The sequence below is a fragment of the Lissotriton vulgaris genome, chromosome 2_1, assembly GCF_964263255.1.
Source record: "Lissotriton vulgaris chromosome 2_1, aLisVul1.2, whole genome shotgun sequence".
NCBI lineage: Eukaryota > Metazoa > Chordata > Amphibia > Caudata > Salamandridae > Lissotriton > Lissotriton vulgaris.
The window spans coordinates 1,444,290,943-1,444,315,365 of record NC_141687.1 but is presented as its reverse complement, the minus strand read 5'-3'; the positions used below and the strand labels follow the sequence as shown (position 1 = coordinate 1,444,315,365).

The 24,423-nt window shown below is 43.5% G+C and overlaps 1 protein-coding gene across 1 annotated transcript in view; it reads left to right on the top strand.

Annotated features, from left to right (window-relative positions):
- LOC147732729 (NXPE family member 4-like) overlaps positions 1–1,759 on the top strand; it is a 465,136-nt gene extending 463,377 nt beyond the window's left edge. The window contains exon 6 of the mRNA XM_086957281.1: positions 87–1,759. Coding sequence (XP_086813407.1) covers positions 87–631 — 545 coding nt within the window. The 3' untranslated portion in view covers positions 632–1,759. The remainder of the gene's footprint in view (positions 1–86) is intronic.
- The last annotated feature ends 22,664 nt before the right edge of the window (positions 1,760–24,423 follow it).

Sequence of the window (24,423 nt, the reverse complement as noted above, 5' to 3'; positions counted from 1 at the left end):
TATTACATGCATTGTGTTTTGATAATGCAAATTTATTTCATGAATAACCTTCTGATGTTTGTTACATTCTGCATTTTTCTTCTCAGTAATGACCTACTTCGACCACCATGAATCCGGTTGGTCTTCCTGGCAGAAGACACTCCTAGCCTTCCACATGGACAAGGACATTATGGTATCATACAAAAGGCATGGATTTCCACTCGAAAGCTTTAGGTTCTATTTTTTTAAAGAAGACAAATATACCAGTCGACAAATTGATGAAATAGGCGGAGGTCGCAACACCATCTTCGCCATCACGATGGGTCAGCACTTCCGACAATTCCCTCTCCAGCTGTACATCCGCCGAGCACTCAACATACGCAAGGCCATCGAGCGACTGCTGACCCGGAGCCCTGACACCAAAGTCATCATAAAGACAGAGAACACCAGGGACACCAACAAAGCGGTGGAAAAATTTAGTGAATTTCATGGCTATTGTCAATATCTGGTGTCGAGAGAGGTTTTTAAGAACATGGATGTTGGTTTTGTGGATGCATTGGACATGACCTGTGCCCTGGCCACTGAGAATATTCACCCACCGACGCACGTACTTGAGAACATTATGAGCCTGACTTTCAATTATGCCTGCTAGTGATAATCAAACAAGTGGCTGTACCAAGAAACGTGTACTTTTGAATGTGTACATGACATACAAGTGAGATGTAGAATGCTTATGTCACGAGAACAAGACATGTCACCTTCTTGCTTAGCCTTAAAACCTTTTTTCCATCTTTCTTGTTCTTTTCACCCCAACTCCATTGGCCCCAAACACCACGCAGGAAATACACTGAGAGCTGGATATTGCCTGTTAGCACAGCACAAGCCTTAAGTACTTCAGAACAATTGACAATTCATAAAACCCTGCTGAATTTGGTTCTGATAAGGAATTATTGGAAACAATTACTTAAAAGCATTTCCTAACAGCTAGGTCATTTTGCTAGCTTCTACCAATCGGGGTACAGATGCAACACAGGCACACGTGGCACAAATGCTACATTTATTGTTTTTATACAAGTTCATGGCTGCATATGAGCTGAAAAAACAGAGAGAGGCTTCTGTCTATAGGTGGCCATGATGTACTTTGAATGATTCTAGGAGAAGCTTGATGATATTGTCAACTCAATTCCCAGTTCAGATCATGGGGGTCCCCAACTCTCCAGGGCCCCTCAGTAATGTCTGTGAGATATGGGAGACTCCAAGGGGAGGGAAGGGAGTATTTGCATTCTGCCTATCATTTTGCTCCACACCACTGTTTTCGTCTCACAAGATAAATACAGTGGATCTTTGGCTCTTCTCATCTGTCTGTGCAAAGGTCTGTTGAAGCTTCTTTATTTGCTTGGGGACTATAACATTTTGAGCAGAACTGAATATAATAACAATAAATGTGCAAAGTATAGTAACTGACAGATGAGATGGATAACATAAGTATGTTCATTATGCACTGCAAATGTGCCTGGGGAGCAAGGTGGCGCTGTACAAGTCGGGGTGTAGGGAGACGAGACAAAATTGTGCACAAGAAATAGGGATCTTAAATGTCAAGCTTATATACTATCGTATTTCACATATATGTGTTACAGGCACATGAAAATTAAGTGATTTGTCTAGAATCACAGGATTTTTGCACCAAGCATCAATGTTAGGATTCAAACCCTGGTCCAGAGACATTGGACCACACCTGCTCCCAACAAGGACCAAAATAAACAATTGATACACTGGCAAAGATGACAGTTGTGTGGTAAAATTGACCATGAAGACAGACAATACAATTCACTACCTAACCATAAAGACACACTGATTTCCATATTAACAAGTGATGAAAATGTGTGGGGAGGTCTTCGGTTTTTATCCTCGAGCATGCTGAGATGACTTCAGGACTGATTTACAGTCGACAATTGTGAGGCTGGCACAAGCAGCTGGTGGAAGTGAATTTCAATGTAGAGGTCCTAGAAGGCAAAAAGGATTTGAACCTGGATGCCTCAAAGGGCTTTCTGGGTGAAACTAGTAGATTTGATTAGTCCTGGACAGAACTTAAGGAATCTTACTCAGTGGAATTCTGCGAAGTTGCAAAAGGAAGTCATGGAGATCCCGAGGAATTTTGTGAATGGGCCAAAAATGCATGTTAATCTCCTTGCACTGTAATTTAATGCAGGCAGACTATTATATAAGTATAAGACTTAGTTTCCATAGGAAAAACCTTTTTTTGGCTTGCTTATCACTTTGGTGTCGTTTGACAAATCTTTACGAAACTGTCTGAAAAAAGTGTCATCCTGATTCTAGTTGTGCATGGAAAGTTTTGAGGTAATCTGTCAAGGGGGGGGGGGGGGGCAAAAAAAAGGCGAGGTAAAAAAAAAGTGTGTTTCTCGTGTTAATTCGCATAGGGATTTTGAACAGCCTGAACTTCAAAAGGGAATTAAACAAAATTTGACAGAAAGATAGCTCTTGGACCAGAAAGAGCCCTTATTTTTTAATTGTTGTAAATCTGTTCAGTAGTTTTTGAGATATTCAAGGAAAAATACATTTATATAGTTGGGCGAAGCCTGAGTACAGATCTCATGATGAGACATGATTGGCTATCAGCATTTCAACCAGATAGTTCTGGAAGTCATCTTGGGACCAATATACATGATAGCAGCCCATTTAAATGCATTGTAGTGAAATGGCATGTTTGAAGGTCACAAAAAGGAGAACATATAAGGGTGATAACAGATTTTAGTTACAATATAAATCATTTGTTGATAGTACCATACTAATTTTAGGGATTGTGGTGTGTTCTAAGGTGATTTCCCCCTTTGAGAAAGACTTCTGCTGGGATTTCATTAATCAAGCTTGAGAGATTACTGTTTTCTCATGATATTTCTATAGAGGTTGTGGAAGATTCTCCAGACGCTGAATTGATAGCATAGTTTCTGTAAATTCCCACCAGCTTTCTCGGGCATATGAAAATGAAGTCTGACATTCTCAGTAAAACATGTACTTTCAACAGCAGCAGCCTATCAGTTGATTCCCTTGTGTTCTACTGCAGCTTATCGGAGTATTCTAAAGCACAACTAGAGGGCTAACAGTCTTACTTATGACAAAAGCATGGCACACCTGAAGCCATCTTGTTTGAATGAAACTGGCAAAAACTTAAAACATGTAATTTAGAAAGGAACAGAATGAGGGGTTTCACATTGTCATAGAAATATTGTTAGTGCCAAAGAAAGAGAAATTGGGACACATTTTAAGTGAGTTCTCACATATCTTCCTCTTCTATTTCATTAATACATTCTAACAATGCAGAGTGAGACATGCACTTTCAACACCAGCAGCAGACTGCCTGTTAACTCCCTGGTGATCAGCAGCTTTACTGCAGTGTTCTAATCAGCAACTATAGTGCTAGCATTCTGAATTTATGAAAAAAGTGTAGCACGTCTAAACGTCATCTTGATGGAATCAAAGTTGAAAACTGAAAGCATTTTTTACTGAGAAAACAGCAGTAAATGAGGAAATCACGGAGCTTTATAACAAATAAGTCTCCCAAGATGGCCACCAGAGAAAAAAGAGTTCAAATATATCACAAATATCACCAAAATGTAGCCCAAGTATTGCCCAATGACAGAAGTGTGCAAAACACTTGGGTTTCATTACGATGTCTATGGGAAAGACTCAAAATGGCATTCGGTTCGACCGAATCAATGTCAGAAGGAACCCACGTTTCCGGCCGACTCGGAAACATATCCAACTGACCGATTATGATGGTTCTGACTGCGTTTCTGACAGATGTATTATGATGTTGGATTCAGACGGCCTTTCCGAGTCGGTTGTACCGACACGAATCGTCTGTCGGAAACCGACTTGGGTCACCCGTAACAGGCCTCCCTTCACCCGGAAGGCTCCGATTTGGGCCAGTGGGGGTAACCATGGGCCCCCTCTTCCGAACCATGTATGGTGTGGCAGGCACCTTGAGGTGCCCGACACAGGGTGCAAGGTTTTCCGCAACCACCCCTTTCTTCAATGGGAGCCTCTGTTGTCGGTCGGAACACAGGCTCCAATTGAAGTCAATGGGAGACCGATTGAATGGTAGTCGGAAGCATCATAAACGGTCGGTTGGACTCCCTGAATTCGAGTTGGTCGGGAATCCTGATGCTGAGTCAGTCGAACTGCTTTCCGATCGACATTGTAATGAGGCGTTTAATTTGTTCGTTTTTAATCAGTTGTATGTAGGGGAAACTTGACCCAAAGGTATTGGAGTGCTTTAAATGAGCATCAGTTACATTACGACACATTCATTTTGGTTTAGGATGTCAAGCTGCCGCCAAAACTCATACTCGTTCCCCAGTTGTAAAGTCTGCAGCTCTGACTGTAACGCCACATCCTCTTCCCTAAGTGTAACATGTAATCAAGTGATTAACTGGATTAAAAAAAACATAAAGATGGCAACTAATTAAAAAGTGCTTTGTCGGTATTTGAGAACTCAGAAAATATGTCCTCATTTTAATTTTTTAGAGCACTAACCAAAATTTCTATGGGAGTAGACCCTCTAATTTTTAAAATTTCTAACGGAAATCCTTTAGGTATTATAGTTTTGATTAAATTGAGATGATGTCAGGCGTGCCACACATTTGTAATAAACATAGAATGTTAGAATTCTAGTTGTTCATTAGAACACTATTGGGATGCAGGGGTCAGGGGCATGGACTTGGATAATGGACGGCTGGGAGAAGGATGCAGAGCACAAGTAAACCACGCTGAGCATGCGGGAGGGGCAGTGGCAGCACAACGAACTATTAAAGGCAGTGGCATCAAACCAACCATGCAGGACAGGCAAAAGAGGCAATATAACAGACCACTGAGGACAGAAGGAAGAGGCATCCCTACTTAAGCATTGCCTCCTTGTTCCCAATCTAAATCTGTAGGATGAGAACTTCTTTTAACCTTGTGAGCTAACTCATCCTTGGCCCATTCAAGATTGTTATCTTTATTGTTAGATTTAACAACTAATCCCCTATTTCTATCCTTGATGTATAATTTTCTTTTCCATGTCTGTTAATATGCATGTTAGATAATGTTTATGTGCGTAAGCAGTATCTACTGTTACTGTTGGTGCAAAATACTTTTCCATTCTCTCTAGTTGATTATAGTAATCATGTTTGTTCAAATGTTTATAGACTGGTAATTTTGGGAGTATCATATCATCATTTGAGAAGTAGTACTCATAATGACCCTTTTCATAAACATGCTAAGAAGTAAACTACAACAAATGCCATATGTCGAGGGTAGGTTATCGTAGCGAGTCAACCAAAGCAGGCAATTTCATACACACATAACAGTCTCTCACTTCCATAGTATCAACATACTCATGCAGCAGCTTAGCATAAACATTCAGCATGTAATCACCTTTAGATAAATCTACATGTAGAAAGTGACTGGTTTGCTCTATCAAGCCTTTGGCAGATCCTAGTGTACCCTCTTTTCAAGTGACAGTGGTGGGTGAGGATGTCCCTTGTACCCCCACTCCATGTACCTCACTTTGGCATGCCCTCAAAATGGACTACGTAATGACTCTTACAATGAGTGTACCTATCATATATTGTTTCTACGGTTCCAGTCTCCAGAGTCAAGTTCAAGTTCAAAGACCTTATTCGGTTTACAAAATAGAAAACCATAAAAGACTACAGATCTAATAAAATAACAGGGCATATCCAAATCCTATACATATTAAACGACAATCCCATTGTATACATAATAAGATATATAAACGCTCTATATAAAAATTATTAAAAAACACACTAATATTACAGAATGAGTGGGCCATCCAGTTAATAAAAGAAGATACCAGCCTTACAGAAGAATTAATTAACCGGTTGAATAGGTCACATCGCCTCAACACTGAATTACAGAAAAGAAACAGCCATCAATTAAAAATTAATTTTCCATACATTTTCTATATTTCAATTAACATTTCAAAAATCCAACCACAAATGGGATGCATTCAGGCTTTAACATTTGTAGAAAATAAAGGGCTGGGCGCACTTTAGAAAAATGTAATTTTTTTAAAAAGTGATTTTAAAAAGAACCTCCGGGTAGCATCATAGAAACAACAGAAAAACATGAAGTGCAGCAGGTCCTGTGTAGACACTCCGTCGCAGCCACAGGGTGCTAGAACTTGTCCTCTATGGCACCCCAGAGGGACACCAAGTAAAAAATGGAAATAATCCATTCTAAACCTGGTCAATAGGAACCGCTGGTGGTTCGAAAGGGGCATTAAAAGATAAGGCTCAGTACCCGGAATAGTGTTTAGCATTACGAATTTCCGGACGCTAGTTTTTGATAGTTCTACCCTATCTCTGTTTGCTTTTTTGAGCAAGATAAAAGATTCCTTTACAAACACCACGTCTTCTGCAGTTATAAAACCAGGTCTTAAAAACAGGTCTGGGCACCCCAGATCACCAAAACAACACTTTATATATTTTAGCCATGGGCTTTCAAGCATATGGTCCAGTCTCATTACTTCTTTCAGTAGCTCATGATTAAGGATTAAGTCTTTATTCAGCCAACAATTGAGCCAGAAGAGCAATGGACGTATAGCCAGAGTTTCAGAAATAAATGCAGTCCCAGTGTCTTCATGTACTATTAGGTTAGCGGTACCTTTGAGAACCCCCAGCGGTCTCCAGAGTCCATGTTCAAAGTAACTCCGATTCTAGCTTGTGAGAGGATCAACGCACAGTCTCTTATTCTCTCCTTTTATTCACAGGCAACAGAGTCTTTGAGCAACTTTCCTTGAAACCTTAGAAAGTTCTTTTCAACAATCTCTTGTACAATATTTAAACTGCTTGGAAGTCTTCACTAGCCCTCTTTCTCCTTCTATAAGAAACTCACTATTATTATTCTTCTTCCCCTTGGGCCTAGGTAATCTTCTTTCAAGCAATATATTTACAGTTCAAAAAGTTTGATTTACATCCGTTATGAGATCAGGGCCAATCTCCTCAATGACTCTCTGTAACAGTTCAGCTCTCAATGATGCAATCTCTTAAGGAGACTGTGGAGCTCCGAGGCTTGGTAATTTGATGTCTTCCAGAATCAGAGTCCATAAGCCACTCAGCCTCGGTGAGAAAGGCATTGTCAGTGACAGAAGTGCATTTGCCTTGATTCCAGAAACTCTCTGCAAGATCTCGACAATCAGTATTGAAATCTCAGACTTCGCTCTCCCTACCATTTGTAACCAGATAAGTATACTTGGGAGAGGAATATCTCCGACACGTCGCTCAAGCTCTCCTAGACCTCCTAGCACTTTCTATGGCTTGCTAAGGTTCACTCAGATCAGACTCTGAAGATTCACTTAGTCGGTGCAAGTTCTCTTTTGGATGCAAGTCTCAGGTTTCTCCTCATCTGTCTCACAGGCAAAACTCACCCACAGCATTTTTTTTATTTTTTAAATCTATATTATTCACATGCTCAGTATTCAGCAATTCACTTGTTACATTGCAGCATAGTACTAGTTACATGTCTTCTTTTTTTACAAATGTTATAATAAACATTCATTTAGACATACAACATCAGTTCCATCCCACCTATCCCTATTACATGTGTAGATCATCACCTACCTCGGTATGCACGCCAGGGTGCCCATATTTTCTCCCATTTCTTCAGGCACCCCCTGCTCTGATAGACTGTATGTTCTGCCTGCTGACACCAATCAAGGTCTGCGATTTACTGTGACACCCCTGGTGGGGCCTCCGCCCACCAGTGTTTAGCCCCTAATCCTAACAATTTTTCTGTGTAGCTGGGCCACAACTGTTCATTTGATATAAGCAGTTACAACCATCTGGGGTATAATAAAACCTCTGATCCGTTCACTTCTGTCATAATGCTCCCCACATTTTGCCAATATGTTTGTAACACTGGGCAATACCACAATTTGTGAAAAAAGGAGCCCACTTTTCCGAACCGCCTCTGGCACTGATCATTCTCTGCATGTCCCATATGGTGTATAGCCGTGCGGGAGTAGTACACCCTATGCAGAGTTTTTAATTGGATGAGTCAGAATTAAGCATGGATTGCTACCTCTTGTGGTCCCTGTATCACCTCCATTCATTCCTCCTCATCTATCTGCCCTAGATCATCCTCCCATTGAACTTTCAGTGTCACCAGAGGGTTATTATTGAGTTTTCTATGTATACAAGATATGGCTTTATTGGTCACTGGATCTATCAGCAGCCTGTCTTTCAATGGGGATGACTGTGGCAGGGCGGTCCCCTCCTGTATATGGGCTTTTAGGGCGTGTCCCAGCTAGAGATATCTCAACCGCTCTCCCTGTCTTAGTTCGTAATCTTTGTGCAAGTCTGCAAATGTTATGCAGGCTCTACCTCTCCACACGACCCCCAGTCTTTCTAAGCCCAGCAACCTCCATTTGTGGAAGCTCTGTAGGCTGCCTAACCCTTCCAGTTGCTTGCTTTACCAAAGTGGTGTCATCTACGTTAGTTCCCTTTTCCACCCTAGGTACTTAAGGGCCATGTTCCATGCCTTTATAACTGCACATGACCCTTTGTCATACCAGTCTCTTCTGCTGAGTCAGACTTTATTCTACTTGTAACATTACCGCCTCCCTCAGAGTCTATACCAGTGTCTTGTGTAGCGTGACCCCCTTAGATGGATCTGGTGTGTATCCAGCCGCTTCAGGAACATCCACAGCACGGCTTGTCCTCTCCAGTGACCTCTCCGTCACTGCTGAAAATACTAGTTATGTTATGTTATGTTATGTTTTTATAGGTCTTCTATAGCGCGCAGCTACTCCAAAGGAGTGTCCCGGCGCTTTGTGCCCCAGACCTAAAAAAAGAGGGACAGACAGAACATAACATGAAAGGATAAAAAGACAGAACCAAAGATGGAACTAAGAGACTCTAGCGAGTAAAGAGCCAGGTCTTTAAACTCTTCCTGAAAGCGAGTAAGTTTGATGTGGAGCACAAAGACAGAGGTAGAGAGTTCCACAACTGAAGGACCAGCAACCTAAAAGACCGTCCTCCGATGCGGGCTTTCTTTATACGGGGGACTACTGCAAGTATAAGCGACTCCGATCTTAAAGATCGTGCCGGGAGGTTGAAAGCAAGCCTTTTTTGTAAGTATTGGGCTCCCTTGGCGTGCAAAGCTTTGTGAGCCAGTGTCATGGCCTTGAATATTATCCGCTTCCAGATGGGGAGCCAATGTAGAGTTTGCAGTAGATTTGAAGCACTCGCTCATCGATGCAGGCCGAAAATGGCTTGTGCGGCCGCATTCTGAGCCACCTGCATGCGCTGTAGGAGGTATTCCGGAAGACCAAGATATAGGATATTAGCATAATCCAGTCTGGATCCGATGAGGGCCTGAACAATTATTCTCCTATGATCCTCAGATAGCAGCGGAAAGAACTTTCGGAGCATCCTGAGGATACCGAAACATGTTCCAGTGAGGGTCAGCACCTGGGATTTGAGCGTAAGCCAGTTGTCTATTTTAATTCCCAGGTTCTTGGCTGACTCAGAAGAATGAGCTGGAGGGAACATGTTGGCAGGCCACCATCCTTGCCAGTCTGGTTCCGATGGACATCCAAAGAAAAGTATCTCGGATTTATCTGAGTTGCACTTGAGGCTGATCAGTTTGAACCAGTTAAAAACAGCCCCAAGGCACTTGCGGATACTTTCGCCATCGAATTCTTCGCCTTTCCGGCAGGTGAAGAGGAGCTGGGTGGCGTCTGCATAGGAAACGAGCTGGGCCCCATAGGACTCCACCAATGTCGCCAGGGGGGTCATAAAGATGTTAAATAGAGTTGGGCTCAATACTGAGCCCTGAGGAACTCCGACTCCCAAAGGTGACATTTCGGCAGAACCAGGGGAGGCCCGGACCGTTTGTCGACGGTTGGCTAGAAAGGAACGAAACCAACTGAGCACCGTCCCCCTCAGACCAATTTCATGCAGTCTTATGAGGAGATCCTCATGGGGGACGGTGTCGAAAGCCGCCGACAGGTCTAGCATAACTAACATCACCCTGCCTCCGACATCCAGCGACTCCTTAACAATCTCTGAAACCTCCAAAAGCGCTGTTTCTGTACTTAGATTAGGTCGGAAACCAGATTGAGATGCATGCAGCAACTCGTTGGACTCAAAAAAATTGGAGAGCACACCATGAACATGTTTCTCCAAGATTTTAGTGAGTGCCGGGAGGAGCGAGATGGGCCTATAATTGCCAGGGACTTCTGGGGCAAGGCTTGGCTTTTTAAGAAGAGGGATGACCATGGCCTGTTTCCACGAGTGTGGTAGGGCCCCCTGACTCAAAGAAAGATTCAGGATAGGATTGGCTAGAGGGTTTACAATGTCTGCCATTCTTGCAAAAAATTTGGCGGGGCAGGGATCACGTGGCGATCCAGATTTAAGGTTCATCATCAGTGCTAATGATGAAGATACCGTAAGAGGCGGAAAGACCGCCAGCACAGGGCTAAAGTGGGCGAATGGGCTATCTCCTCCGGCAAGGTCGGGGGATCGACTATCGACCTCGGGGAGAAAGAATCCTGGTTCTGCCTAATTTTGGTGGTAAAGAAATTGGCTATAGTATCAGCCCAGGTCTCAGCTGGAGCTTCCTGTGCTGAGTTAGATCGTAGGGTAGTAAATTCCCTAACGATCGAGAAAATCTCCTTACAGGAGTTTGCTGCTTCCTCGATTCTTTTAGCGAAGTAGCATTTTTTTTCCTGAAGGACTAGTTTATGGTGGGTTTTAATCATAGATCTATAAGTCAGTTTTGCCTCGGCATCATACTGAGCTCTCCATGTCCGTTCGGCGATTTTACATTGTCTACGGGAGTGGGCCAACCCCGCAGTGAACCAAGGTGCGGAAACCCGTTTGGTGATGGTTCGGGGGGGCTGTGCAGGGGCAAGCTCATTCAGTCTTGCTAGGAGCCAGGTCTGCAGGGTTTCAAGGTCATTGTCCAGGTCGCCGGTATAGGACACGGGATGGTTCGAAAGGGCCTGGGCTGACAGGTCCGGGGTCACCCGATGGTATGCCCTAAAAGCACATCCCTGCTGTCTCATAGTGGTGGCTGCTGATTTCTCAGTGCCTAGTATTAGAAAATGAGCTAGTCAATGGTCAGATCATAATACCGGCAACAATGCAGTAACCTCAACCGGTTGGGTGGAAAAGACCTGGTCTAAAGTGTGACCTTTGTCGTGGGTCGAGCCAGAAAGATAGGGAAGCAAGCCCAGGGAGGACGTAACATCAAGCATCTTAATAGTATCCGGATCATAACAATCTTCCATATGGAAGTTGAAGTCTCCGGCCAGTACGCACCGCTCGGTTCTCTGGACTAGTGTGGACATGACTTGCTGGAGATCCTCAAAGAAGGACCCCGCAGGCCCCGGAGGTCTATGTACCAGGAGCCCCTTAACAGATTGTTAGGGTGACAGGGATAGGGAGAAGGCAAGGGATTCGGCGCCCGTGATGGTCTCCGTATGAATGACAGAGCACGTAAGTGTTTTTTTCACCACGAGAGCCACTCCTCCCCCTCTACCCTTATCTCTATCTTGTCTAAAGATGTTGTACTCCGGGGGAATGGCAACAGCAATGTCAGGATGGGAAGACTCGTTGAGCCATGTCTCGGTAAGCATCAGACAGGCAGGTTTATCAGTGGTCAAGAGATCAAAGATCTCCTGAGCATGTCTGTGCATTGACCTGGTGTTAAGGAGTAAACAAAGGGGTTTAATGTTTCGCTCCTTCGTGTGAGATGTGGGAGGGTGTACACTAGTAAGATGCCAATTACAACCTGGGCATTTATGCTTACCCCTATGGCGACCAGGAAAAACTGTGTAACAGGACTCCGCAACTTTGTTCATGGAGTGGAGCACCTGAGATGAATAGGATAGCATGGTGATATGGGGAAAAGGAGAGTAGGGATGAGGAGAGCCTGCCACACCGTACGCCTCCGTGCGCCTCCGGGACGCTGACGGCACAGACGGGTAGGACTCTGGCGTGACTCCGGCGCAGGTCCGGCGCGTCCGCAGTACGCGTCCGCTATGCGGAGGGAGAGGGGAGCTTTTTATAGCGCTACTAGAGCGCGAGGGCGGCGAGTCCTACCCCCAAGATGGCGGCCAAAATCAGATCCCAGCCCTCGGCGTCAATACTCGGCCGAGGGCGGTCTGAATACCCAGGCAAGGGGAAGGGAGCAAACGAAGCGCCAAAGAGCACTGGGAAGTCTCTATCAAACACAGCAAACGCTTATTAATCAAGCGCGAAGCGCGAGCCTAAACTGCACAAAGATAAAATGACTATAGAAGCAAGTCACAACACACAGGTAAAATGTGCAAGAAAAGAGAGGAGACCTCCCGGCTTCCGCCTCAGGAGGGAAAAGGTTGTAGCAGGTGTTAATCCCTAAGCAAACGCTCAGATTTTCTTTTATAGCGCTACTAGAGCGCGAGGGCGGCGAGTCCTACCCCCAAGATGGCGGCCAAAATCAGATCCCAGCCCTCGGCGTCAATACTTGGCCGAGGGCTGTCTGAATACCCAGGCAAGGGGAAGGAAGCAAACAAAGCGCCAAAGAGCACTGGGAAGTCTCTATCAAACACAGCAAACGCTTATTAATCAAGCACGAAGCGCGAGCCTAAACTGCACAAAGATAAAATTACTATAGAAGCAAGTCACAACACACAGGTAAAATGTGCAAGAAAAGAGAGGAGACCTCCCAGCTTCCGCCTCAGGAGGGAAAAGGTTGTAGCAGGGAGAGGAGCTGTTTCATCAGAGGGACCAGTGACTCATTGGGTATGGGAGGTATGAACGCAAATTGGTATTCCGCTACACTTCCCAGCAGTGCTTGTCACCACTATTACCTGATATGGCCCACGCCACTGAGAGTCAAGATAATTCTTCCTCATGTGCTTTCTGCTGAGCACCCAATCACATGGGCTCAGGTCGTGGCCGAAATCTTTTACAGTCTGTGTAGTCTCTGCTTCAACCTGATGAGAGACAGAATGAACCACATCAGTCAATCCTTTACAGTAGTCAAGAATCAAGTCATCTGTGGCATCACTTTTCCCATCGGTATCTCATGTGGCGCCAACCGAGTTCTCCTGTCAGGAATACTGCACAAACTCATTAGTACCAAAGGCAAGACATCAGTCCACTTCAGAGAAGCCTAAGCACACTGCCAGTCTCACCTTTAAGGTTCTGTTGGTCTATTCCACCTTGCCTAATGCCTCCAACCTGTAACTACAATGCAGTCTTTGATGCACACTCAAGGCAGTACACAACAACTTTATGACTTATGACGTCATGAAAGTGTGTTCCTCTATCTGATTCCACTGTAGATGGAAATCCAAATCTAGGAATGAGCTTCCTCAACAATAACTTCACTACTTTGAAACCATCACACCTGCTAGCTGGGTAAGCTTCAATACTTTGAGAAAAGAGGCACACAACCACCAGAATGTATCTCAACCCATTACACACAGGAATCTCAACAAAATCCATTTGGATACGGCTGTAGGGACCTCCCGACCTACCAATGTGACTGAAGGCAACACACACTGCTTCTGCAATCACATGAAATCTTGGATTGAACCAAGTCTGCCTGAACAATCTCACCATTGCATCCCTTCCTATATGAGCTGCTCTGTGAATTGGCCTTGCCATCGGGTGCAACAGACAATCTGGCAATACTGCCCTGCCATCAACTGACACCAATATGTAATTTTCCCCTTTCTCACAACCTGCACTGATCCTTCTCACTTCTATGTAGCTTCCATCTGTAAACATGTGACTTCATCCCATGTGTCTGCAACAGCTAGCATCATGCTGAGTTCGGTCTTCTCTGTACTGTCGCTAGTATATTCCCCATTGAAAACACATGAATGCACAGCACTGAAACTAGCAACTTTGTCTGCGTACTTATTCCCTGTAGTAACAAAGTCATCTCCCCTTCCGTGGGCTGTGCACTTAACAACAACCACTTCTCCTGGTAATTGCAAAGCATCCAGCAATTGTCTCACATACTCCCCATTTTAATTGAAGAACCTGATGACGTTAGGAACCCTCTCTGCGACCATAGCTGGCCAAAGTCATGAACCACACCAAAACTGTACTGGCTATCTGTATAGATAGTGACTCAGATCTCTTCAGAAACTCAGCATAAAAAGGTCAAAGCAATGATTTCAGCCACTTTTGCAGCGTGTACTCCCTGTAAAAAAGAAGCTTCCACCACTCCAGAGATGGTACAGACAGCAAATGCTGCTCTCAAATTACCGTCATTGTCTCTTAAGCATGAACCATTAACAAAAAGGACTTGATCAGGATCAAGCAATGGCTCATAGACAATGTCAGGTCTCCGCTTAGTGCAAAGCTCAATGACATCCAAGCAGTCATGGTCTTCACATTCTTCCCCATCAGCATTTGAAACAGGTAACAAGGTAGCAGGATTTAACACAGAACAATTCTTCAGGGTAATGTTCTTTGCAGCGAACAACACCTGTTCGTACCTTGTCAACCTGTTATTTGTGAAATGTTGTTTTTTGCTTATCATTATCGGGAGCTCAACTGGATGTGGTATACCATATACCATAAGTGGATGACCCATCACAATGCTCTCACATCGTTCAATACTGACACCTGGCAAGACTCAGGGCAATACTGAAGTATGTTGTTGAGAAATAGGCCACCAGTCAATGGGCAACCCCATGTGTATGGGTGAGTACAGAAAGAGCGCACCCCTATCGGGCATCACAGAGCAATGAAAATGCTTTGTTGTGGTCAGGCATTCCTAAAGCTCGAGTGAGACACAGGCACTCTCTCAACTCCAGGAAAGCAAGCAGACAGTCATTATCCCAAGGTACCGGATCATACACACCCTAGTGGGTCAGCATCTGTAAAGGCTTTGCCATCAAGTAGAAATTAGGAATCTATTGTCGGAATCCATTCCAAACAAAAATCCTGACTGTTTTCTGAGTACTAGGCGGATGAATTTTCATGATCGCCTCCAAGCGTTCTGGTTACACCTTCCTCTTACCTTTTCTCAATTTGATGACCCAAATATTATTCCTCATTTAGACAGTACTGAAGGTTACTCGGAGACACCTTATGGCCAGTGTCAGCCATATGGTTCAGTAATGCGATAGTAATATCCTTGCAAGACTCCCGTGTTTCAGACGCAATGCGTAGGTCATCTATGTACCGGACTAACATTGAGTTTCGGGACAGACTCAAGATCTCAAGGTTCTTCTACAAGACCTGATTAAATATGGATGGACTTTTGGTATACCCTTGAGGGAATCAAGAACATGTTAAGACACGATTCTCCAGACGGAAAACAAATAAAAATTGGCTCACCTCGTGCAATGGGTTAGAGAAAAAAGCTTCACAAGGAATCTGGAATAGGATCACAGAAGGATTTGGTACCAAGGGACAACATGGAATCACTATGTTATTGACCTTTCTAAGGTCCTGAACAATGCCATGATAGGTGAATTTCACAGACTTCCCATGATCTCCTTCAAGATGCCCTGCATATTCATGGACTCAATTACAGGTGTAATTCCTGGCACAGTTTCTGGTGTCAAATTGTACTGTGGTGTTCTCGGAAAATATGCATTAGTCTTAACCTGTATGCGAACTGGCTCAACTCCTTGAATCAGTCCATTTTCCTCCCCAGAGAAGTCCCATACCACTGGAGAGATGGTGTCTCTCAAATCCAGCGGCATGTCCTCCACTGTCAATAGAGGAAACATGGCTATTTAATGATTCTGGTTGCCAAATTGAAAGCAATGTCCTCATAATTAGTCTGCCATTCAGTTCCCTTCGGTGTACAATAGATGGTACAATTCAATTTGCACAAAAGGTCATGCCCTAGCAAACAAACTGGACTTGAATCACACACCAAAAACTGAAAGTGATCCTGAAAGGTTCCGATTCTCACCAAAACCTCTTCTGTCAAAGGGTTTGTCACCCTCTTGTTAGAAACTCTTGTAGCTTGGATTGATTTTACGAGAGGGGCAGGTTTTAGAGTACTGCACATCTCACTGTAGTATAGGTAGCATCAGGTATCAATCAAGAATGTAATAGTATGACCATCTATGTCTGCTTCTACATATGGACCACTCTGGTCTACATCTAAGACTGCACCAAGTGTAAAATCTTCCTCCCCCTCATGCAACGTCATAAGGATGGGTCCTGCTCAAAGCTATCCAGAGGTTCCATTAAGGGCATCCAATGATACGTTCTCTTGCCCTTTTAGATCCTTGGAGATTGGGGCACTTGCATTAATTGGTTCTGAGTCCCGCCAACATTTAGCGATCTTGGCCTGGTCAATGTCGGCAACTCATTTACTCCATCTGCCACCTGCATGAGATCTCCTTTCTGCACTTGATATGCAGGATTAAGAAGACACATGCACTGTTAACGCTTGATCTTGTGAGCAAAATGACAGGCAGTTCATGGTCACAACATCTATCCCTGTCTTAGGATCTATGGGGACACCTCTTCCTCTTCCCTTTCCCGTCGACCCAGCGACTGATGGCACTTGGATACCTCCTGCAACATTCCCTTGACATGAGCTACAGTACCCACTATTGCATGCACCTGCTCTCCATTCTGTGCATTTCGCATTTGAACAAGCATCACTTTCTCCTTCATCCTCCTGGGCTTAGCATCCACCTCATCACTGCAGTACCTGGCGTACCATAAGATTTTATCTACGGATTTGTTTTTGTAGCAGATTAAGTGCTGTTGGATCATGAGGTTAATCTCTAGCTCAGTCCAGTCACAAACTTGGATACAAATTGTCCCATATCTTTAGGGTCTAGTGTTTAACCCACTGTATTGCTTAAAGGCTTGTAACACCCTCTCATAGCAAGCATGTACTGATTCTTTAGGTTCGTGGGTCGTCCGATCTATCTTAACCCAATCAATGTCTTGACGGTCTGTTTTGGAACGCAACCATGTGATCACCTGACCGCACTTCTTTATAACCAAAGGTGAAGGACCATAAGTTACTGGATCCCCCTCTGGCTTAGGAGCAGACCAATCAATAGCTATTTTACAAGCAGACCATAGATCTGAACCACAATTTCAAACAAGGTATTTAAATAAATCCACAACACTTTTGAGATTTAAAAAAAAACAATCAGCTTGCTTATACTACTCCATAGTTTTCTCCCTCAGCCAGGGCTAATCATTTGTGAATGCATCTATGTCCCCTCTATTCCAAGGAACAGGCACTTACCTTCCGCTAGGCACATCCTGTAACAGATATGCCTCTACTCCCTGTGTTCCCCCTCCTGGAGGGGGTGTCTCTCCTATTTTTTTTTCTCACACTGTTCTTCTTTGACTATCTATCTTCCCACTTATCCAGCATACTCCAAGCCCTTATTCCTATGACTAACTCCCGGATTTGCATTTTCAATCCTGTTTCTCTCTTTTCCTCCATCTCCTGGTCACTGCAGTTAAGCCTATGAGTCCCCTGTAAAATGTTTGTTGAAGACAGGTCTACTCCCTACCACTGAGCTAACTCTGACAACTTCTCATGTGCTCGTATTGCTCTACAGGTTACATCTTTCACTACAAACACTATGTCATTTGGCTCATAGGTCTCTATTCTATCCAAATGCAAGTTTCCACTTATGATCTCGTCTACCTCAGCCTTTAAACTCACCACATACAGCAGTTTCGCCTTCACCGTAGCCTTGATGGTACCCTGACTTAACGTACTACTCGGACTCTCCTTGTTGTTATCATGGTCTCCAGGATTCCAAGCATTAAATAACAAAATCTTCCTCCACAAGAATATACTATTGTGGGTAATTAATCAACACTATATATATTTTTTGAGTTGTCCCGCAGAATAAGGAGCATTACAAAACATTTTAAGATTCACATTTTATTAGTGTCAAAAATTGATACGGTAATCAAATAAATATACATTTAAAAATTGTTTTACTTTCTCAAACAATGCACTATACATAAACAGAGGTCCATGGTAGTAGCAAGAGGCTAAATATACAACACTACATCTACAGCACTGATATTAAATGGATAACAAAAATTCAAACATAAAAAAGAGAGAACACACAATACAATAATACAATGAAGTGACAATATACCAGAAAAGACTAAACTTTAAAACGCCTATGCGAGTTTCGGAACATACAATCATATACACAGTTCCTTCTTCAGGGCGAGAGTATGTGAGCCAGTGTATGGGGGGGTCATCTGAATTCAATAGGAGCAACAACCAAATATGTGGTGTAGCAGGCTCACATAACGTGAATCTGCGGGAACAACAAGGCAGATGTAAGCACTATAGGACTGTAAGATAATCAAACAACAATAAAACAACGCGGATTGAGCTTGAAAGGAAAATGCATATAGACCAATAACCATGCATTAAGACAAGAATACCAGATTTGGAGCATAAGAGGTGCCTTCACCAAAGTCAAGAGAACAAGGTATAGATAGATTTGCCAATCACCCACTGTGTAAAGTATAAAAAATGCAGAGAAAATGAAGGTAAATGTGGTAAATAAATATGTACAATGGCGACACCTACTAGGAGAATAAAAATGCGGCATGGATTTCCCGGGGTCCACGGGTGCTAAATGGTATGTATCAAGGCTCTACAGGAATCTAAAGGGGGGGCATACATACAGAAGGTAATAATCAATGAGGCTACAAGGGTGAACAGCTAACGAGAGAGCAGAGAATGAGGGTAAACATAAGAGTAAAAATAAAGAGTAACCAAGATGAAAAGCTGTTGCGAAGTAGGCAAAATGGTCCTAGTAGTCCACTGGAATAAATGAGCTGGAGGATATCGGGCCCCTATCAGTATGTTGGACGACGGCTGAGGAGACAAACAATGCAAACCACAGCAGGGCTAGAGGTCCTGCTAGTGAGTAACCAGTATAATACACCAAACAGTTTGCTTTACCAAAAAGTTTGCATACCTACCATATAGGGGAGTAGTAAACATATTGTGGTGGGTTTTACAGCGCAAGTGGGTAAATCAAGGACCCAGGATAAGGGCGGCGAGGGAACAGGTCACAGTCTTGGTCTGGAAAGATAAAAGCCTATTAGGACGAGATATGCTAGGGAGCCCTCCACACAGAAAGAGTTACCCGATGGGTGCCCTAGGACTTACATCAATGAAGGGGTACGTAGACCTCTAAGTAATAAGCGTGTCCCAATGGCATCTTTTGAGCTCAGGGGCAGGTACACCATACCAGGATTCGGGAATAGGGGCACTAGATTCCATAAACACTATAGAAGGACAATTCCCACTCATGCTCCCTATCCTTCCCAATCCAGTCCCTCCAGCCTGTACGGGCTGTCTCTGACTAAGGCTTCCGACTAATTTTGGGTCATGCACAGAACCAATGTTAACTGGTACTGTAAGAGCTTCCAGCAACCGTGAAGCAGTGTTAACCCCATCCTGTTCCCTGCCTCCCAAGGCAGACACTTTTGTCCCCCTTACTCCCACTGATATCCTTCCCACGACCCCCGAATCAGGGCCCACCTGAGTTGTTACACTTTCCACATTCCTGACACTTTCTGAGTCTCACCCCCATTCCCTGTCTGCGGACTGTAAAGAGGAGGACGCTCAAATAACAACCCATCCAATAAGATGTCTTCATTATCACTACTGTGGCTCCCATTTGTCTTTTTACTCCTGTCCTGGGATCCTCCCACTCCTACCAACACTGGGTACAACCTTTCTTGCTCAATAGTATCTACTATATATCTCTTAAGCTGTGCGTGCCACTGTGCATCCTGATGTGCCCTCACAGGTTTCCTCATTCTCCCTTGGTATTTCTCCCTCTGCTTAGCATGAACTGCATGCATCCGTACATCTAATGCTTCAAACTATGTTGGTCTAGGCAAAGGTTGCAGTGCAAACATCACTCCTCTTCATTGATGCAGTATATCCAACTGAAATGAGCCAATGCGTGGAAAAGACAATCCACCCTCCTTTTCAGTTATCTTATGCCAAATCTGGAGCCAAATTATAGTATTGAGTCCAACTTATTTCGCCATATAATGTGCTGGAGTATCCTTGGATGGTGCCTCTTCACCCACTTGAGTAACAACCCCCTCATTACCCCATAAAATATCTTGCAACCACCTGAAATATTGCATAATTTCAAATTGCAATTTTATTGTTCACCAAATTACAATGAAACAGTCTTTTTCAGCCACAACTTCCTAATGACCACCAACCAATTCCAGCACAACCCACCTTTTGCAGTGCGACACTTCTCTGACGTCACTTTCACTCCTCACAGCTGCTCACCCTCCTTCACAATCTCTCTGTGCACATTTACTCACACAGTCATCTTAAGTCTGTAATTGTCTGCCATCTTCAGAATTCAGTCACTCAAGAACACTCACACACGGTGACCCTTGACCAGCATGGATCACCCGAATCTGTATAGTTCACCTCTATACACAAGGTTCACTAGACGATTCCCATGCATCCGATTGACAATAAGTTCTGTCGCCTAGTTGGAATTGCCGATGATGTCTCATGACATCTCCTCAATTTTTCAATCAGACAATCACAATCTTGGTGTCTCCTACACCATTTTATCTATCCCGAGATCTTAGGCAACTTCGGGACCTGCAACTCAAATCTCAATCCATCGATCACGTCCGGCTGAAAACCACATTCACTTGACTCTCACACCCCAACTCTGCTAGATATTAAACAATCGAAGCATTCCCACAATCTAACACACAGCATGCACCCTGTTAATACTCACTCCTCCATCCGCTGCTGATCTCGCCGCACCATCAAACTCCGTTGAGCTGTGTCAGATTTAATCGCATTCCAGTCACGATCATTGGGCTCTTTTCGGGGGTGTTAGGGTTCTAGGTTAAACTTATTCTAGACTATTTATGGATTCTCCCCTTACTTCATGTGAACCATCCTACACTGTTACCACTGAAAGACCTGGGCCCATAAGTTCTAGACCTGTTTTACAGTCACAATTCAATTGTTCTTTTTCGCAGCATGTAAGTGCTAATGGTTAGTTGATTTATTACAAAGCCAAAAATAATTGAACATAAAAACACCTCAATATGAGGGTGTACAAATACATAGGAATTATCATGAACCCAAATCTGCGTATCCACTTTAGACGATGCAACATGAGCAATACAAGTAGTTCAAGTCAAGAAGTAGGATACAAAATATCAGGAAACATGAGCCCAAGTTCCCTTGCATCGAGGGTTGGTGGGTGAAAAGCAATAAATCTATCTCTACTCTAGCACTAAGATGACATCCGTATTTAACCATTTTTAGATGAAGGGGTAAATGGTTTCAGTGCGTCCAGTCTTCTTAAGAAGTCCTTCCACGTTCAATGGGTCATGTAGCATAGAGCTACAGAGCTTGCTCCAAGATGTTCTCTCTCTGAATGCAAAAGAAGAAGTGGGGACTATCCCAAACTTCAACTACAAGTTATTTGAAGGTAGCATTCCCAGGGTACAGTGCAAGAGTCATGCCATTCTGCTCTGAATACAGTTCTAGAGGTAATTTTCCATTGGACAATGGTGCACTTTTATTGATACAATTTATCCTTGGTTCCCAGGTCTTCTCCTGTGTGAAAAACAACCTTCCTTTATCGACTCAAGCCTCATGATTGTAACTTCTCTCCTTGCCTGACTACTAAAAACAAATACATTATTCTAGCTAACTGGAGTGCTTATTTCACCTGCAACACAAAATATGAGAAAGAACAAATACCACAGCACCCATGATATTCAACTGTTAATTCTAAAGCAAGAGTTTCCAGGGAACTGCATTTTAGGCCTACGAGGTTCAGCTAACATAAGAAACTTCATATAAGCTTTACAAATTCACACAGCATTAATGCAGTTTCAACTAATGCATTTAACTACGCGTGAAATGACATGATTGAAAAGCACATTTAATTCATGATTAGGTGTCAATTGCACAACACAAATTCTTCACATTATTGTTTTCTGCTAATTACATACACTTTTTACGTTGATTCACCATGCTAAATTTTAATGGCCTAAAACACGTCACGTTTTCAGGTTAATACATTTCACAATTCTAACACTTTACATGAATACAACAAAGTATTATATGCAGGTGAGGTCTATACATGATTATAATGCACTCCAACAAATAAAATGTGATTTCCTCTGTATCACATACATGCCATCAGACCCAATTCAGGCAGGAGAATCTTGATGCTTTTAAGACCAAAAGGGCTTTATTTTGTCTATACCTTGCCTAAAACCTCCTCTTTTTCAATGTATGGTAATGGAGAAAATCAATACCCCAGGTATTTTTTATTTCTTTTTTTCAAAACCTCCCTCTTACCAACTTCAAAATGTTGGCAAGTATGGTAAATTAGATCATGGAGGGCAGGAGGAATGGGGTAGGGAAACAGACTTGGACAACAGAGGGCAGGAGAGAGATGTGCAAGTACACCAAACTGACCTTACGGGGCAGCCGTCAGGGGTTGCACAGCACAATACACCACACAGGGCACGAGGGATGGCAGTGCAGCTCAACGGACCATGGAAAGCAATAGAGAGGGGACAAGGCCATTCACATGGACAACAGAGAGCAGCAAGCTGACCATAACTGACAGGCAAGAGGGACAGTTGCAACATAATGGACAATGAAGGGCAGAAGCAAAGTGTACAGGGGCACAACAACTGACATTGACAATGCAGAAGGGAGGGGAAAGTGGGCTGCACATCAAAAATGGAGGGCAGGGGACAAAGGGGCAGTGCAAGTGCAGCAAGCTGACAATGTGAAGCACACAGAATGGACACTGGAAGCACTACACACATTGGAGGGCAACAGTGAGACTATAATGGCATACACACAAGCAATGGAGGGAAGGTGGGAGGGGCCAAGCAAGCAAGCTGATCACATAGGGCAGGTGAAATGGGCTGTGGCATTACAGACGCCATGCATGGCAAGCATGAGAGTTAGTGACAGCACAACGGCCATGGTGAGAAATTTGGAGAGGGCTAGGGCATGCACAACGGACCAAGGTGGACAGAATGGGCTGGATACAGACAGGAGAGGGTAGGGGGAGAGCCTTCACACAGACCATGAAGGGCAGGCAAGTTATTTGTAGGTAGCATTCCCAGGGTACAGTGCAAGAGTCATGCCATTATGCTCTGAATACAGTTCTAGAGGTAATTTTCCATTGGACAATGGTGCACTTTTATTGATACAATTTATCCTTGGTTCCCAGGCCTTCTCCTGTGTGAAAAACAACCTTCCTTTATCGACTCAAGCCTCATAATTGAACTTCTCTCCTTGCCTGACTACTAAAAACAAATACATTATTCTAGCTAACTGGAGTGCTTATTTCACCTGCAACACAAAATATGAGAAAGAACAAATACCACAGCACCCATGATATTCAACTGTTAATTCCAAAGCAAGAGTTTCCAGGGAACTGCATTTTAGGCCTACGAGGTTCAGCTAACATAAGAAACTTCATATAAGCTTTACAAATTCACACAGCATTAATGCAGTTTCAACTAATGCATTTAACTACGCGTGAAATGACATGATTGAAAAGCACATTTAATTCATGATTAGGTGTCAATTGCACAACACAAATTTTTCACATTATTGTTTTCTGCTAATTACATACACTTTTTATGTTGATTCACCATGCTAAATTTCAATGGCCTAAAACACGTCACGTTTTCAGGTTAATACATTTCGCAATTCTAACACTTTACATGAATACAACAAAGTATTATATGCAGGTGAGGTCTATACATGATTATAATGCACTCCTACAAATAAAATGTGATTTCCTCTGTATCACATACATGCCATCAGACCCAATTCAGGCAGGAGACTCTTGATGCTTTTAAGACCAAAAGGGCTTTATTTTGTCTATACCTTGCCTAAAACCTCCTCTTTTTCAATGTATGGTAATGGAGAAAATCAATACCCCAGGTATTTTTTATTTCTTTTTTTCAAAACCTCCCTCTTACCAACTTCAAAATGTTGGCAAGTATGGTAAATTAGATCATGGAGGGCAGGAGGAATGGGGTAGGGAAACAGACTTGGACAACAGAGGGCAGGAGAGAGATGTGCAAGTACACCAAACTGACCTTACGGGGCAGCCGTCAGGGGTTGCACAGCACAATACACCACACAGGGCACGAGGGATGGCAGTGCAGCTCAACGGACCATGGAAAGCAATAGAGAGGGGACAAGGCCATTCACATGGACAACAGAGAGCAGCAAGCTGACCATAACTGACAGGCAAGAGGGACAGTTGCAACATAATGGACAATGAAGGGCAGAAGCAAAGTGTACAGGGGCACAACAACTGACATTGACAATGCAGAAGGGAGGGGAAAGTGGGCTGCACATCAAAAATGGAGGGCAGGGGACAAAGGG